This window comes from Folsomia candida, unplaced genomic scaffold, assembly GCF_002217175.1.
Source record: "Folsomia candida strain VU population unplaced genomic scaffold, ASM221717v1 Fcan01_Sc005, whole genome shotgun sequence".
Classification (NCBI taxonomy): Eukaryota; Metazoa; Arthropoda; class Collembola; order Entomobryomorpha; family Isotomidae; genus Folsomia; species Folsomia candida.
The window spans coordinates 1,173,314-1,192,659 of NW_019091197.1; the positions used below are offsets into that span (position 1 = coordinate 1,173,314).

Sequence of the window (19,346 nt, forward strand, 5' to 3'; positions counted from 1 at the left end):
TCCGTTGCTCGAGAGTGATGTTGATATGCAGAGCGAGCGCCATTACTTCGCAGGAGCAGCGGAAAGCGGAAGTGTAACTTCGTTCGGATAAGTAGGCCGGAATCGTTTTGTAAATTCCTATATACAAAATATGCAAAAAATAGCTTTTAACGACATAGTTTAAGAGTTGAATTTTTAAACTATCTAGGCATAGGGTTTCTTGATTTGGAATAAAAATAGACAAAATGCGAAGCACGATCTATATAAATATAATTTCAAATACAAATTTTGATTTTCCACAGAAAAATCAATATAAGCCAATTCACGCAGTCATTGGTAACTCGTAAAATCCGTGTGTTTGTACTTAAAATAATTTTACAAGCTTTTGCAAAATACAAAGAATATGACCAAGTTTACAAAAATTTGCAAGCTGATTTTCCTTAAAAATATTTGCAAACCTTGGTAAAAATTTACACAAGTTACGGATATTACAATGTATTAAGGCCTGCGTGAATTGCCTAAGTAAAAAATGCGACGGAAACATGTCCTTGAGATTAAAATCAAGCATGGAACCTATTTAATTTACATACCAGATTCGAACAATGCTTCTCCTTCTGTACGTAACCATTCCGTAGTGGATTCAATTGCCGGACCAGATTCCCCCGCAAACTTCTCCATTTGTTCGAATTTTCTCTTACAATCGACTAAAAACTTGCAGATTTCAGGGTTTATTCCCAAGCTTCCATAACCATTTGACGTATTGCCCGAACAGATTTTTGACATGGCAATCAGCACATTTCCATCTTGGACTCCAGAGTTTTTCAAATTGTCGAAAATGTCGTCGATCACAAAGCCAAAAATATTTCCGTACACGACGGGGAGCAGGTTTTGGTGGGAGATTTCAAAATCCGGCGGGACTGAAGCTTTAACCAGGAGATGGACGTATTTGACCTTTTGGGCGAGATTTTGCATCTCTTGGAAATCAAATTTAGCCAGATGTGCAAAAATTTCGTGTTCCTCGTTCTTATGATTGTTCCGCAGGATCGGTGTGTGTCCGACGGTGGGACAGTGCCACTGGGCAAGCAGTGGAATTGCCCCGCTGACGTGGCATATTTCGCCGGTTTCGGGAATTTCGATGCTTCCCATGTCGAAATTAAGGTGGAGGGATGACCCCTCAAGGTCAAAATATTTTCTGGATAAGATTTCTCCGCTGGTAGAATCAACCAGGTGACCCGAGAGAAGGTCGTACATTGTTCGCGGGAGGATGGCACCCTTAATTTTGTCGGCAAGGTAGACCGGAGCGGGAATTGTTAAGTAGTTCGACATGGTTGCGGTAGGTAGTGAAATGTTGAATGGATGACCTCAGACATCTTCATTCATGTATTTATACGCCAATAAGTTTATGAACTCCTTATGCAAATTGTAAAAGTTATGCGAAGCTTTAAAGTCATTCATAAATTTTCTATTTCGCATAATTGCCTATTAAAGATTGACAGGATTTAAAAAAATAACATTTATGTAATTCAGGGAACAACGCATGTATGATGAACCTACATAAGTGACTTACATATACATATATATGTAAATCTCGTGTGAATTATGAACACAGACAGAAATATAGCCACGATTTTACGGACCTGAGCAGATCTACTTCTTCATGAAAATTATGGACCTTTATGAAAAACGGACAGAAATATCCGCATTCGTTATTCATGGATCTATGCATAGTTATGCATGTACATAGGATAAATACTTAGGAGACAAGATTCCTACGAATTATTTATGTGCCTGGGATTTTACCCCTAATAAATATGTGGACAGGGTTTTCCGCTGGTGTATATCTATTAAAATAATACTTACTTTCGCAAATCAAAAATTAATACAAAAACAAATAAATACTTTCGAGTATCCATCATTTTTTAGGTACGAATATAAAACCAACACTTATTCCTTTCTTCCATTCACATTTAGAATCAAAGTTCAATTTTTATTTGCATTTAATACGTAGCAGACAACTTAAAGGCGTGAATAACTGAAGTCTGCAATTTTAACAGCATATAAAGTTAGGTTTTTCGAACTGAGAGCACAATAAAACAACTACATACTAGGGTTGCCGCGGGTAGCGAAAATATTACCCGTTACCCGACCCGCTACCCGCAGCACAACTACCCGTACCCGCACGGGTACCCATGCGGGTACCCGTCACCCGCTACCCGTTATGAGAATTAAGTTAAAAATTAACCAACCCCACAATAAATTTGATTTAATCAATTATTTACTCATTTTTCTCAATATGTAGTTTGAGATAATGCTATGCAAGTAGCACAGGTCATACTTTGCTAGATGTCATTAGTTGTTTCTCAAACGAAACATTTTGGCTTACAATGCAACCTTTGTCAAGCTACACGGGAATTTCAGAACATCTGGCCAAAAACTAGAGATTACATTACACTTATCTGAATGACCCCTTCGAAGAAAACTATCAGTAGGGCAGAGTTCATTGTCCACAATAGTTTTCTCCCAGTGGAAAAAAAAGAGGTAGAACATTTGCTTACAAATTGAACTTTATTGCCAATATTGTTTTTCAAAGTGGCCACTCATAAAAAAAATAAATAAAAAATTAGTGTCACGTGATTCCCAATTTTTGGCTGGACGTTTTGACATAACTCGCTAGGCAATCTTGGTATAGCTTGAAAAAGGTTACGTTGTTAGTGTGGGTTTTTTTAAATTTTGATTTAAATGAAGTTTTAATTTAAAAAATAGTCTAAATATAAACTTTTTGGCTTCAATCGGATAGAGATTTTTCGCTCTCCCTGTACAAATTAAAATATTGTGCGTTTTACATACGGATTGAAGTCATATTATTCCTGATATTTTATAGCAGGCGAATTATGCTTGAGAAATAATATTTTCCCTAATTCCGCATTTTCTGGAAGGCATTTTAGGCAACACTATGCTTCTCAAAAAACACGCTCGCTAGAAACGTTTTTGCTGACAAATAACAAGTTCTGAATGGGACAAACAACAAAATCATACGTCTTTAAATGTAGAGCCTGATGAGCTTCAAGCTTTCTTTGTGAGTCAATTTATGCACAAAATAAAATATAAACTGGACTACCCGTTACCCGTGCGGGTAGTTCGCGCTACCCGCAGATAACGGGTACCCGCAAAAATCTTGCGGGTATGCGGGTAACGGGTACCCGACCCGTTACCCGCGGCAACCCTACTACATACTTAATTTAACTAATCCTAAGGAAGGTCAGTATACTCGACCTCTCTACAGGTACATACATAAATATATATATTTAAATTTCTGTAGCAATGTAATTCTGACTTACGTAAATAAATATTTAAATATAGGTACACAAAGGGTTTTCCTGCATTCAAACTGAAAATATCTTTCTAAATACATACATCCATACATATGTATCGATTTGTACTGTGTGCAAGGAAAATTAATGGATACTAACTTTGCTAACAGACTTTTTTATGAGGGCTTAAGTTTTATTTATGTCGGCATAGGTCAACATGGTCTGATTAGCAACAAGTCGTGTGATTTGTGCATGCATAAATTGGAATACCATTCAATCCTATGACCAGAAAAAATAAATAAATACAATACTTAGATCATCTAACTAACCATCTAAGTTAGATGGTTAGTTAGTCCAAACTGCTCATTGCAGCACAATTTTGCTCGAAAACTAATAATTATAATTCGTTCACGGAAGGTAGATGAAATGCGTAGGGAGATGATACAAAATTCATGGATTGTTTGATCTCCGATCCAGCCACAATTAAGTACTTATTTAAAAAAAATAATAATTTATGTACGAGTTATGTACCCTATTTATGTACGCTCGTATACACGTGTACTACCATATAGCCAAGTTTTTACCAGTTAACAAAAAAAGTTAGTCAGATTAGATTAGGTTAGATTGCATCACCTGACATCGTTAGAACTTTGGTTTTTTAACATAGACATATCATGACAAGACAATTAGTTTGAAATTTAGTGAATTTATAATACTTAAAGGGGATTATAAATATAACTCAAATTTAATCATGCAAAAATCATAAATTATTCATTTATGTAGGTTACTTTTCTATTGAGCGATATTGCTTTACCCAGTTCGATGGATTATACGAAAATCGAGAAAATTCGTACGCAGGAAGGGTTGAAGTTTAAATTGCATGTATAATTATCACCATATTTACGCATGCATGCATATACAGGTACATACGTATCGAAAACACGTAGCAAGACATATATTGCATGCAGTGCCGTATGTGTCCTTGGTCCGGCCTGGAGAGTAAAATTCTGGTCCGGCCTTTTATGTGCAAAATTATTAAAATTGATACAGCGGATTTCTGTCGCTTATTTCTTATCTACGGCTATCGTTACAAATACAGAGGGTGTCCCATATATTCGTGTAAAGGTTTAATAATTTTTTTACATCACAAGCGTATTTTCCTAAGGCGAAACTTGTGCCGTATGACGGCCCTTGTTTTTAACTTTAAAAATGCATCTATTTTTATCCGATAAAAAAACTTTCAAGGACTTTTCTTATTTCGTATATCTTCCAGCCATTATTTTAAGCGTTCCATCGTGCGTGAAAATTCGTAAATCGATTCAGAATTTTAAGTCTATATTTTTGTAAAAATTGTACCTTTATCTGGCCACAAATATTCTTAATTTCTGATATACATAAATTTAAAATTCCCGAAAATCTCAAGTTCATATTTAAACTTGATTTTAAATTAAATTATAGCTTATTACTGTACTGAGAAAGTTTTTTAAATTCTAACTAATACAGGGCCTTTAAAAACGGTTTGGAACCGTTTTTCACAGAATAGATAATCGGGTTACTTAAATTTGCAAAAACTCAATTTCAAACCGGTTTTCAAAATCTTCAGATTTTGGATGTCGCAGAGATGAGACTTGATTGCCAAATTTCACGAAACAGAAATTATTGAATAAGTTATGTACATCAAGCCAATTTTGGTTATCGTTTTCAGAATTCAATTTCTACTTGTCCACTGTTTGACAGATGTGTATTAGCATTTGTAACACCCCACTTTCGTGAATTAAAGCTCCTAGAAAAAAGGTAACGCATGCAAATCAGTTTTTTTCGCTCGGAAATGCTAGAACACATTCATAGATTTTGAGAAAATTAAAGGGGAACATGCTCCTCGCCATTGTTATGAAAGACTTTAAAGGTCGTTTAGACCAAAAAATAGTTGGTGAAGTAGGGATATTTTATTTAGTGCTATGGGTTAAGTATTTAATACAAAATATTCGAAATAGTCATAGGACACCAACATTTTGCATGAGTGGGCCGACACAGATAGAATGGTTAAGTTATTAATGCTCGATTAATAGTGCCACGGCCTTTTCAATTACATATGAAAAATTGTTTGATAAGGTAATTAACTCAAACTTTAAAATTTTTCAACTGCAGGTATGTTACCTCAACCGATTTGCAGAAATCGTCCCAGAAGGCTTAAGTTTGAGTATTGTATCTTTTTGTGAGATCATTGAAACTTTTCAGAAGTGAACAAAATCAGGATTCAATTTATAACTATGTAAGCGTTGGTTTGGGAAGTTAGGTTCTATGTATAAGTTGACTTGTGAGATGTACTTCGGAGGGACAATAATATCTAGTGTCTGCATCACCCAGCCGGTACGGCCCTTCGGGCCGTCCGGCCTGGAGAGTGCTCTCCACCTAAAACCAGTGCTCCTACGGCCCTGATTGCATGAGTACTAAGTTATTTAATATATTTTTTAATAAGTTAACTGAACAATGTGTGTACATATTACTTATATACACGCAAGTATTACATATACATATACATAGAGGTATGCACACTGTACGGATTTTTCAGAAGTTCCAATAGTTTCAAATACATGGACGTACTCACATAAGCAAGCACTAAATGCACATATTTTAATGCTTATTGCACTTGTCACTTGTGGAACGAACATTTTGCAGGCTTTCAACCCATGCATCCAACTTACTTGATCTGGAGTAAACGCGAGGTCTCCCGAGCTGAAAGTGGACACGGATAAAGTACTCCGCAAAACGAACCTCGTCTCATTATTAGTTAAATTTAGCATGAATTTAAGTAAGTAGTTAGTATGACACATAAAATTAGACGAGTATATAATATTATAAATATGTACGATCTGACATACTTTTCCAGTCGCAAAAATATCTAACATTTGACACGTTGCTACCATCTACTATAGAACTTCATGAGTTCCAAAGATGTCAAATGTTTTGGCTGCATTTTATAAAGAAATGTTAATCGTGATTATAATATCGCATGTCAGAATTTATTACATTGTATAGATTCTCGTACATTTCATTCAAAATTTTGCATGCCTGAGACAAGAAATTAGAAATTGTTAAAAGTATAGAATTTGAGAAATATTCATCTACATACAATATTTTTTGAAATTGTTTTTAGAACCTTAACCCTCGTTCAATCCACTTACCAATCTTGGTTAATAATAGTACTCATACACCTAAATACTTTCTTTAATTAAGTACTTACCAGAGGTGAGATGGGCGCCCGACTAAGTCGGGTTCAACCCAACCCAACCCATCCGGGTTTGGGCGGGTTGGGCAAAAAAAATTAAGGAGTCGGGCGGGTTGGGCTCGGGCCTATTATTTCAAGTCGGGCTTGGGAGGGTTGGGCATTTCGGTAGAAAAGCATGGGTTGGGTTGAGTTGAGAATTTTAGTTTCACATTCTCTCCATATGGAGCACTAGTGTTGTCTTTACCCATGTGCGTGCAGAACGCAATACGTTCCTTTTTTGCAAATTATTTCGGTTCCAAAATCAAGAAATCTAACTGGATTTCAATTTTCATGTTTCTGTCGACGTCGGCAGTTCGGATATTCTACTTTCGATAACCACAATTCCAGCACGCTGATGTTTCCTTCTATGTATTACTACTTCTTTTTTTAGACTTTATCACAAAACAACAAAATGTTTGAAGCAATTTGCTCAAAATCATGAACACGGTTTTTGAGCAAGCAAATTAATTATTGTTGAAGGTAAATAAACATTTCAAATTTACATTTGCTGTTGCCGTTGCTGTTGTAAAATATTGGGGTGAAATGAGATGGAGTTGGGTTGGGTTGGGTTGAGTCGGGTTGGGTTGGGTCATTTTTTGTTGTGGTTTAGTCGGGTTTGGGCGGGTTGGGCAAACAAATGCTAAACTTGGGTTGGGTTGGGTTGGGTCGAACTGCAAACTGTCGGGTTGGGTTGGGTCGGGTTTTTTTAGTACCCAGGAAAGTCGGGCTTGGGCGGGTCGGGTTTTCAAAAACCTTGACCCATCTCACCTCTGGTACTTACAAATTGAAATAATGACAGAGGATTTTATAGAATTGGAATCGATTGTAAAATAGATATGTATTACTATGTATCATTACGGCATGAATTTTCAAGTTGATATTTTAAAATTTCAATTTAAATTTGTTAAATTAAAAAAACTTTCATAACTAATTTGACTATTCTCAGATTAAAGTTAGTTCATGTGATAACCAGGTACATATTTATGTAAGAGGGGATAATTGCCAATTGTCACAGAGGATACTCGATACGAATGTATGTATGGTGGGTTATATAGATATTTGCATATGCATGTATGTGTGTATGTACATACATAGTTCATGTGCATAAAACGAACCAACGTGTCTAATTTTAAAGCTACCATGTACATAACCATGTATGTAAACCTGTGAAACCAATGGTGATTTTCAACAAGAAAAGCACGGACAGCATACCTGACCAATTGAATCTGTATCATTTTCCATGCAATTCCTATTCTTGTACGCACTTTGTGACAAAGTGCAAGAAAAATAGCAAATACGAGGTCTCACATTTTTTCCTTAATAAATGTACTAATATGTATCCATTTATTTCACTCGGTTGGACACATCAAATCAAACCACCAATTACACACAAAATTCAAATACGTGCCTGTGTACATTAGTTTGAAAAAAATAAATACACATTAAACCATCATTTCGAACCAATCCTCGTGGCCACAATCGCATTCACCGTATAATTTAACATAAAAATACATCGCCCTTGTCGATCTATCAACAATTGTAAGCCCAGTATTTCAACATGTATTTAGAAAAATCGGTTGAATCGAATGTCACCAGGGTCTTACATACCTACTTCAATTTCGATTACTTATTCTGTTAAAATTATGTATGTATGTAGCTCATACAAAGTACTTCCTGTACATATGTCTGTTTTGTGTGCAATATTCTGCATTCTCATTGAGATCAATATTGATACAGAGAAAGTGCTTACATATATGTACATCAGGGATTACGTGTTCTCTGCCCATGGAAAACAAATAGAGTGGGCACAAAAGTTCCACTTGTGGTGCACCCAAACTGGTGAAACCAATGGTGATTTTGAATAAGAAAAACACGGAGAACGTACTTCACAAAACGAAGCTGTATCATTTGCCCTTAAACAACTCGTCACTACTGAGATTAAGATTTTCAAAATCTTTTCAAAAATATATGCTTTTACCAGTTTGGTGATAATGATAATTTAAAAGATACGTATTCAACATATCTATGCCATTGCGAAGTATTTAGTTTAAACAAACTTGTTAAACATTGGAGAAAATCAGAGAAAAATAGATGAATTAGGTATGAATGCATGCAAACAAATTGTAGTTGATTTTATTTTTGCAATCTTGTAATGTGATAATAATTGCTAGGCAATAATTCGATGTTACTTGTCACAGTATACAATTTTCATAAATTGCATGCATGTTATGTACATCTGGTTATGTGCATATGTACAATGTACATAACTACATAGTTATGTACATTGTACATATGAAGAACATATGCTCTTCATATCCATTCGCAACCGGGATTCTCATATCCATCTGATTCTGTAAACACAGTCGGCTCTGATCTGAATATTACGTTTATTTCCCGTTGTACATATGATTTAACCTGAGCAAAGGGTAAGAAATAATAAATAGTCTTTAGCATATTGCAACTTATGTACATATTTCTGTTTTGTCCACATTTTAGATATCTAAGAGCGACCAGTGAAACCAGTGAAAAAGCGATTTTAACACGAATTGTGAACTCGGTATCGTTAATATGTAACACTGAGGTACATAACTTATGTACGTAAAATATCTGAAAAATTTCATTGATTTCATGTTTGCATATGATGAGAATTTTTGACGGAATAACTGATATATTTACGTATGCATGTATTTGTATATATGTGTAAATATGTGTGAATTACAGCAACAGAAGAACTTGTACAAAACTACCAAATTCAAGATAATGGGTCACCCACCAGTGGACCGAGTAACTTTAGCTCTACTAAATCCAATTGTAAATATATATATTTAATTTAATTTGACAAACATTGTTTTACATTTATCCTAAATAATCGTATATGTATTTTATAGATTTTCCGAAAAATCTGCAACTCTTCTCACCTCCGGGGAACAACGTTACGACTCGTTTGCAAAGAATGGAACGACCTCGTCCTGTCCCACCCAGAGAGGAAACTAGTCCTGAAGTTACACAATTTTTCCAGCGCGGATGGTTGCTGTGATCCCTTAAACTTTCAACTATTCTGCGCCGACATGGACCCCCGACTTGCGCGGAATGTCCGCCTCTGGAAGGACGGATGTCACTCGATTGCTCATCTCACCGGGAAAGAAGCAGGATTAGAGCAACACTATAAATCATCAATGTCGCGATTTTTTCATGTTTGCGAAAAATTTAGCGAATACGTGCACTCCATCGAAATTTTGTTACATTTAAGTATGATACCCGTTTTGTATGAAATTCTGACAAGGTATTGTCCAAATTTGGAAAGGTTGCGGATCCGCGAGTGGAATGGGAGGTCGGGAGTCAGAAATGCGCTTAATGACGAGGTGGACCGTGTATTAAGTCGACCACTTCTGGTTAGAAGAACGTTAACCGGATTAAATGTGCACACCACGCAAAGGGAGGATGGCAGACCTTTGCTGGTTAAGATAATGACGGAGCTTATCGTAAAATCTGCACCAAATTTAGAAACACTGGTCATTCCTGGACATCTTAAATTTAAGTCGGAATGGCCACCAGGAATTGCAGTGGTTAAGACTTGATTAATAGAAAAACGTTATGGAAGATTAATTTGTATTTTAAAAATAACTTGTTGATCTCACTACCAAAGAAACTATTTAGTATTTATTGTTAAAAATCTAGTATAGCCATGCATGTAGGTATAATTATCTCGGTATTAAAATTGCTACCGCTTTGTATTCAAATTATCGGTCAGAAAAATTTGCTAAGGATATGGTAAAATTTTAATACCGAGCTATTAAATACATGCACCGTATTACTTATCAATACCAAGACTTTGGTGGAGTCATATATGAATACCACCAAGTAAAACTGAATTTCGAATAGTTTTGTTATAAAATTTAATATTAAATGAACAGAAATACAGTTAATTTCTTATATGTATTATATCTTGAAAATTTGAAAATATAAGTTAAATTAAAATACAATTTTTTAACGTGTTAAATTAAACGTGTTTGGATTAAATTGTATTAAACGGTCATTTACGTACATATGTATGAACACATTTAACGTGATTCGTACCGTTAGAAGATATGTATGTACATACGTGCGTATTTATTGGAGTATTAGATTTTCTCTCATTATAAATATATATGTATTGAGACAATTCACTAACACATTCATTTCAAATGAATCATTTATATGTAACTTGTAAAACCGACCTGCGCTTTGTTTTTACGCACACACATATATATTATGCAAACATAGGTTTTAATAAAATCTATCCTCTTTATGTTCCTCTTTATGTGATAAAATTATTTTATCACATAACGAGGAACTTATTTAACTTATTATTATTATTGGAATTATTATTCCTGGAAGGGGATTAAGGGAAGATATTTCTTGCACTGAACGTGATATTAATCAAAGAAAAACCTAAAAATTTCAAAAATTAAAAACTTTAAAGAAAACATCCAGGAAATTCATTTATTCTTTTTTGAAATAGAAAATGAGGCCTAGCGAATGCGTGGTGGTTGAGCATACATCCAGAATTTCGTTTCCCCAGTGCAAAACTATTTTTCTCAGGTGTGAAATATGACAAAACCTGGTTGACCACTGATGTTCACCCTCTATGAAATTTTGCAGCATTTCTCGTCAAGTTTGGTTGTGGGGTAAAAATGGGAGAAAATGAGAACTATGAGAAAAACTGCGTACGATCGTCCCAATTCGTAACCTCACCTGTATTTTGAATATCTCTCATTGTTCGAATAGTTTAGGGTGGGTATTAAAATTGAAAAAGTCGTTTGTTCACCATTTTTCAAATGAAACCCTGGTTACCATACGCATTTCGTATGCAGAACTATGTACATATCCACCAGCACTCATAAAAAGCACTCAAAATAAGGGACGCGACGCAGATATGCTTTGATCTTGAAATTGATAAATTACCAATTTTACGCCAAATTGTTACATTTCTTTACTAGTTGGTACAAATTCTTGCATTGTAATGTAATTTTATAAACCTATGTACATATGTTAAGCTTGGGTACTATCACCCACCATGAGGATGAGTTTATTCGAGTGGATGGAGAGACCGGTTCCCATTTATATCACAAAAACTCTAGGCAACATGCAGATTGATACAAGTTAGAAGAATCTTATTAAAATTTAACTAGTATCATATGTTAAATTAACATATGATACTAGTTAAATATGATACTTTTAAAAATTTGCTATTAACATTGTTAATAGCAAATTTTTAAAAGTAAAAGTGGACAAATTACCTCCTTCATAAATACTTATGACCATAGTATTATTATTTTTATATTGATAAGGTAAATAGATATATACTGGTCTTGATTAATTAGTTATATTAATTATATTTGATTGATTAATTACATTTGTATATTTATATCGTATCTCGTGTCCGGTATTTAATAAAATAGCTAAACTCTTGCTTTAGATATCATGGACAACTTTACCTCTAACTACCCCACTGCCGTAGGATCCGATACTTCTTCCCGTACAGAAAACCAAGGGTGAGTCAAGTTTGCAATCGATAAGTAGCCATAACAATCGGCAAAAATCGCCAATTGTATAATATTATAGACTAAGGGAAAATTTATTCAACGGTTGTGCGAAACTTATCCAACCCGTGCATATTTTTTGCAGTTGGATTAGATCATATCTAACCAAATAAATAACTTCGATATTTTATACGCTAATTACCCATAGACAATAAACCGTTAAACGCATGTAACGAAGGGGTGAAACCGAGAACTTTATAACATTTGTGAGGTGACATATGTATCAAATTAACATTTGCTGTCAGTTAACAGTTAACAAACAGTCATTTAACAAATTCATGTTCTTTGAGGTCAAAATGAATGTCACCATTGAATTTGGGGTTAAATTTCTGTATAAAATGACGTATGTATCAAGTTTAACAGCTAGTGACCTCTAAGAGTCAAAACGGAGGTCACCATTGAATTCGGGGTTAAATTTCAGTTAAGATTGATATATGTATCAGATATAACGTTTAGTGACCTTTCAGTGACCTCTAAGTGACCTTTAGATGACCTCTGAGGTCAAAATGGATGTGACCATTGAAATCGGGGTTACATTTCCTGTAAAATTGATATATATGTGAAATTTGACCTTTAAACGATATTTCATGACCTTTTGACCTTGAAGGGGGTGACCTTCAGGGTCCATCTTCGAATTTGACCTTTGTTTGCATATGAAGTATTTATGTTCAAAATTTAAAGTCAATATGTTATACCGTTCTTGAGTTATCGCACAGACGGACGGACGGACAGACAGACGGACGGACATATCAATCTTATAAAGGGGTTTAACCCCTTAATAATGAGCGAGGGATATTTTATTTTGTAGGAACGAGACGTGTAACACACATGAAGATCTACGCAAGGTTCGGGATACCGATGTCATCGCGGAACAAGCTATATCTTACATACAATTCTTACAAAATCGATGTAAGAGCCACCAAAATACGATTGCTATCTTAGAAAACCAACTAGCCTCAGCTACATCCACACGTGATCTTCGAATTGCACCTACAGCTCAGCCGGACCGAACGGAGAGATTGGTTTCGAACCAATCTGAACGTCTCTCTAATTCGAGCTCATCTAACGACTTATCTCATAGCAAAAGGATAAAGCTCATAAACCCACCAACCCCTCAACCGCAGGCAACTCGTCCTTCAGGTTCAACAAATAGAACCACAGGGTCAAGTGACCGATCGAGTTTTGCATCAAAACAAAAGAGAGGACGATGCAGGAGATGCAATACAAATAACGCCGGTCACCGCGAATTTGAATGTCCTAATCCCACACATTCAACTAAGAATTTCCCAATCCTTCCATCTTAAGTAAAGTTAACGTTCTATTGTATGCAGGTTTTGAACTTTGTGTATATCAACTTTCCATAAAAAATTACATATATTCAAATGATGATTTTTAAATCTGGTCATCTTGAGGTTTTTTGCAAATTGATATTTTATTGCTTTAACAAATCGATAATTTTTAGGCTCACAAAATTAGGAGGTCAGAATTTTAATTTTTCTCCGCCATAATAAAATAGAATAAAACAAGAAAAAAAAATTAATTGAAAATTAAATATTTCCTCAAGCAAGAAACACATTTACAAATTTCAATCTCATAACTTTTCAAGTTTAAAAATTATATTCCAAAATATGTAGGGAGATGTCCATAATTCAAATTAGCCATTTGAAAATACGGAAGAAGGTCAAAATTCAAATTCAAGAACTGCATACAGGAGAACGTTAACCGCATATTCCTCTTCCTTATTATTACTTTAGTTATAAATTACTATTAAATATGTATTCTTATGTTTAGAGTAAGATAAAAAAAAATAAAAACGCGACAAAGATTCTTTTTAATCTCTTGTGAACAAAAATTTTATAAAAATCAAAATCCGCCCTTGACCTGAGCAAGTCCACAAAAATTTGCAAGCCATTTTCCTTAGAAATCTTTGTAAAAGTTTGTAAGTTTCAAGAATTTACGAATTTTATAATGTTACCAAGAACTACAAATTATGTGTTTCTCTGCAAATTTTAAGGACAATCTCGACAATTTTGTATATATCTCGTTCACTGACTAACAATGAGGTAATATTTTGCATGCACAATTTTAAATGCTTTACATATGAATAGATAATGTGATAAAAATCACAGGAATGAATAAATATATGGGTAAAATAATCATTTATCATGAAATCCGCATCCCCTAAGAAGCAAACAATTTTGACGCTTACATACACTTAACTCGTTCACAAAGTGTGGATTACATGGCAGATAATTGTAATATGGGAAATGCAAACATGCAAAATAATCATGCAAAATAATCCTCGCAAAATAAACATGCAAATATGCAGATCTGCTAGAACTCCGTGTGGATTTCATGGCATGTTTTTGTGGTCGATTTTTCTGGGTTCGATCCATCTCCAACTTGATTCGGGGTAAGCGAATGAAGCACGGACAACGTACTCCACAAAATGAGAACGATTGCCTCAAATTGAGACTCAATTCAAGCCTGCAATTTTATCTGGCTCGTCTTGAATGGAATGGAATGGATCACATTGCAGTCATAAAAATATATTTAAAAACTTTGATATATTTTTTGCACGAAAAAAGCTAGCGAGCAATTCACGCAGCCTTGGAAGCATTGCAAGATCCGTTAAAATTTTATAAACATTTCGAAGGAAAATTATATTTCACATTTTTGGAAACTTGCTCATATCAAGGGCGTCTCGTTATGTTGTAAAATTATTTTTACCAAACTTACAGATTTTACATGTTACCAATAGATAACGGCGTGAATTCCCTCAGTATAGGATATGCTGGAAAATAGCATTATTCGAAAACCTATCCTTACTCCTTACCATTTTTGAAATAAAAAATGCTACAATTTTTGCATGGAAATGAAAAGCACCATAAATTCATCGCCATAGCAAAATATCGTACTTTAAGTATGCATTGCATATTGCATAATATGCATACCGTAAGTATGCGTATGCAGCTTAAAAACATCAGACCGATATTCATATCGACAGCTCTCTGCTTAGAATATTTTTAAATAAACTGCGGCAACGCAGGGTACACAAGTAGCGCAAGAGTGCTGAGAATGCGATACAAAATAAAGAAAACAAAGATTGTTGTTAAAAAAATTATCAAAAAATAACAAAATACTTGAGATTTCCTCATTCTATCTTGCTACTCTGAAGAATTATGCACCTTACATATTTTACTGTTTTATCAATCCTTATTAATTAATCAATCATATTGTTTCATATGTCCTACATGTTAGTTTCAATTTTTGAAAATTCTCATTTTGCCCCAACCACACCCCCTGGGTGCGAGGGGGTGTGGCACAACTCGGAGACACTTAATTTGACTCTATTTCATCCATTGATTCAATTTTTGTAAAAATCTCATTTTGCCCCGACCACACCCCCTGGCGCCCGAGGGGTGTGACACAACTCGGGAACACTTAATTCAACTCTACTTCATCCATAGATTCAATTTTTGTAAAAATCTCATTTTGCCCCAACCACACCCACTGCGCCCCAACCACACCCACTGGCGCCCGAGGGGGTGTGGTCCGACCGCCCCCAAATGCTTAGGGGATCCTCCCCCTAGGGAGGATCATACGTATGATGGCGAAAACCGATTTCGATTATCTCGATCCGTTCTCCTGTTATCGTGTTGACAGACGGACGGACGGACGGATGGACGGACGGACGGACGGACGGACAGACTAACTAAGTCATCGCATAAAGTAGCTTGCGCTACTTAATAAATAACTTGTCAACATATTGGGCCCGTATTATGAGCGCGTAATTTTTTTGCGAATAATTTTAGCAGGCAAAGGCAACTTTAAAATTTCTGAAGATTAATACACCTTTCACTTGTGCTTCACTAATTTAACGATACATATGGTCACGGTCACACTTTGGTCACATTCTCATACATTTTCAAGTTCCATCGATTGCAGGTAAAGTTTGATATGAAATTTTAATTTTGCAGCCTGTGACTTCATGCGAATTCAGAGATGTTGATGTTTTGCAGACTGAAAATTGCAGTTTGTGCAACATTTCCAATAATTTTACGTTTTAAATTCATAATAGCACATAGAGTTATGGGTCGAACGAACAACCATTGAATTTTGTAATTTTTTCCGGCGGGACTTTCAAAGCAATCGTCGAGCAGGTGTGAGTCAACAAATTCCGTTCAACAGTCAACAAGCAGAATATAAATTCCGAATTTTAAATATTTTAAATTTCGGTCTATACCAATTATTAGAATTTTTAAACATTTGAGACCACATTGTTCTTTGAGGAGCCAATAAAATGGAAGGGGAAGACGCAATTCTTCTTGAACCAAATTATCGATACTGCCATTCATGTCGGAAGCATATGTGGGGGCCAAGTAGTTGTGGGTGTGCCACTGCAGAAAATTATGCCGGTAAGGAATGGAAACAATATTCTATCTTGCCCTACATCGAAAATCAAAAGGTTAGTGAATATGTCGATTAATTCTCAATGAGAATATCTCATCTGGGCGACATTTTATAAATCTTTTACGTAACTACATAATTGCCTTTTTCAGTACACGTTCGGAACCAAGTACACCTCGAGGGACCACCAAGGCGAGTTCATCTTTGTGCAAACTGAAAAAAATCCCGGAAATCTGGCCGAAATTAATTGTTCAGGTGGAAATTATTGGATCACACCGGCCGGGGTAAGTCTTACGAGATAATTGATTAGCTTCATTGCCAAGTAATGGACTAATAAATCAATTTATCATTATTTTATTTGTTCTTTTATTATTTGAATGTATAGAAAAGAGTTGTTTTGGTCAATGATGCCCGGTTGGAGAAAAACTGTCGCACGAAACTCAACGATGGCGACAAGATTGCTTTACTCGGAAAAGTTCGACCGAGACGTGGACTTTATCCATGGATTAAACACGAATCTCTGCATGGATTTTTCCTATTTAAAGTAAGGTTTCAAATTATTCGATTTTGTTAATGATTAGTGCACTGATTGCAAAATTATTATTAATTATTGCAATTATTAGGAAGGTCGTCGCGCCATCGAACGACAAGAAGGAGAGGATCCAAGCATGTCAGATGACGAGGACAAAGTTAACTTCACACCAGGACAAAATTACCTCGTAAGTTGTAAATTGGCCATAATTCATAATAAGCACTGATTAACTATTCATAACTTTTGGCAGATCTTGTCTCACATTTTTTCCTACCTGCCCTTCGACAATCTCAAAACGGCACGCTTAGTATGCAGCAAATGGGATGAGGAAGCTGCTCGGATTCTAAAGAAAAAATCCACCGTTGCCATGGACTTGTATTCCCGATACAATTATCAATACCCTATGGGGTCGATGACGTTGCTTCGATACGCTAAAGAAATGGAAAACCTGCATCCAACCAGTTTGCACTTGAATCTCCCGCGTTTCACATCATCAAATTATCGAAGCTTGAAACTGGTCGACGATCTGAACTGGTTTCTGCTATTAGATAGATGTCGTCACATTACACGGTTGAATTTGGGTGGAGCAATCTTTTCAGGATCTGATTACAAGATGCACCTCGGCATTCTCACGAAACTTCAAGCAACCCTTTGCGACCTAGAGTTATCTTGGCAACTCTACTTAAGAGATGAATCCAGTGGTGACCACGCATTTCTGACGAAGGACCTCAATCTTAACAAGCTCGAAGTATTCACCTACTCGATTACAACAGGTCACGAGGAGGATGTTCTAGCCAACGAAGCCGTCTTATCCTACTGGGCGGCAGCAGTCCAACGCGTAAAAAGGATACAACTGAAACGCGATGTTTTCTACGAATGGAAATTCTTCAATTGTTTGCTACACTACGAACAGCCCTTTCCACAATTGGAAGCTTTCATTATTACCCCTCTGACACAACAAATCGTTCTGGATTTACTCCTGAAGTTGACTAATCCCTTGAAGATGCTGAAAGTGCACAGGTTGCGACAAGGACCAGGACAGTATTATGCCAAATTCGAAAAGTTACTCCAGAAGCACGCCGACACATTGGAAGAATTGCACTTCGTTTATGACCGAGACGAAGCTCTCCACCTCCCGACTCTTCCCCGGCTGAGAACGCTTTCCGTCGGATGCATGCAATTGTTCGGCCTGAATATTCGTTTCCCTTCTGCGCATGATAACAACGATGTGCTCGACTATGAAAGGCACCTTCCCAGACTTGCCGCCCTCTCGCTATCCATGTTTCCGTCGGGGCGTCCGAATTACTCGTGGGAACATCATCGAGATAAACTGGAGGTTTTTGTCCCCACACGCAACAGAAATGGGGAGCCGATTGAGACGAGATGTGTCACGTTGAGAAAACTTGATCTACGTATCTACACAGGATATGGGTGGATATCGGATTGCTTTTTCAGGTCCCCTTCCGACCCCCCACTCACCAGCATGTTCCCAAACGTGTGGAATGATTGGATGACGAGGAGAAGGATGGAGGAGGCAGAGGAATCGTTATCTGCGACATTTCGGAGTGAGAAGCAAATTCCGAAGCAGTAGAACGATAACGCATCCTTAGGGTGCCGCCCAATTAAAATGATGAACTTCAATTTATTTACATATGTACAGGCTAATTTGTTGCTGGGTTTAACTTTTTTTATGAAAAAACCATTTGTACCTTGAATTTTCGTTGTTACCAGGGTCATGCTTTTTATATTACTTGTTTATTTGATTGGTACATCGTTGTGATTTTACTTTGATTAGATGAGATTAATAAAAATCAGTTTCCCATAATTTACTCTGTATCTACATACATACGTCCGTATTCACTCATTAGTTTTCCATGCAAATACATAAGTGCGAATACGAATCAAAATATTTGAAATAGATAAACACGAGATTTATAAATCAACATTACTGGAGAAACATAAAAACATGTGACATGGATGTGCGATTCTGGGGGCCTAACGCTCCGTGCAAAGAGATCTTGGCAAAGATGCAAAATAATTTTATAACGAAAACTTACATAGATAATTTTAATTTATTACTCTATGCAGCCTACCTCTCACCGGCCTCAAGATTCGCCTCACTTCACCATGCCTCATATTACGGGAAATAAAGAAACCCACCGTAAATTTGTCTTGAGGGTAATTGAAATTTTGCAATTTTTTTTATTCATGTCCGGTACGAGGGTATTGGGATCACTAATTAATCCTAAATATTATCTCGCCTT

General features: G+C 35.9%; 2 protein-coding genes across 3 annotated transcripts; both read left to right on the plus strand.

Moving 5' to 3' along the window:
- The first annotated feature begins 8,854 nt into the window (after positions 1-8,854).
- Positions 8,855-10,583, plus strand: LOC110849881. 2 transcript variants are annotated; one of them, XM_022097350.2, is made up of 4 exons: positions 8,855-8,984; positions 9,055-9,152; positions 9,280-9,369; positions 9,447-10,583. In XM_022097350.2, exons 3-4 carry the CDS (start codon positions 9,319-9,321, stop codon positions 10,134-10,136), a joined length of 741 nt encoding a protein of 246 aa, XP_021953042.1. In that variant the 5' UTR covers positions 8,855-8,984; positions 9,055-9,152; positions 9,280-9,318; the 3' UTR covers positions 10,137-10,583. The 2 variants fall into 2 exon arrangements, with proteins under 2 accessions (XP_021953042.1, XP_021953040.1); XM_022097348.2 differs by having other exon boundaries at positions 9,055-9,139.
- A 5,716-nt stretch (positions 10,584-16,299) lies between these two features.
- Positions 16,300-18,907, plus strand: LOC118435845. The gene is made up of 5 exons (XM_035852308.1): positions 16,300-16,608; positions 16,703-16,834; positions 16,936-17,094; positions 17,174-17,269; positions 17,333-18,907. Exons 1-5 carry the CDS (start codon positions 16,444-16,446, stop codon positions 18,671-18,673), a joined length of 1,893 nt encoding a protein of 630 aa, XP_035708201.1. The 5' UTR covers positions 16,300-16,443; the 3' UTR covers positions 18,674-18,907.
- Positions 18,908-19,346: the final 439 nt, after the last annotated feature.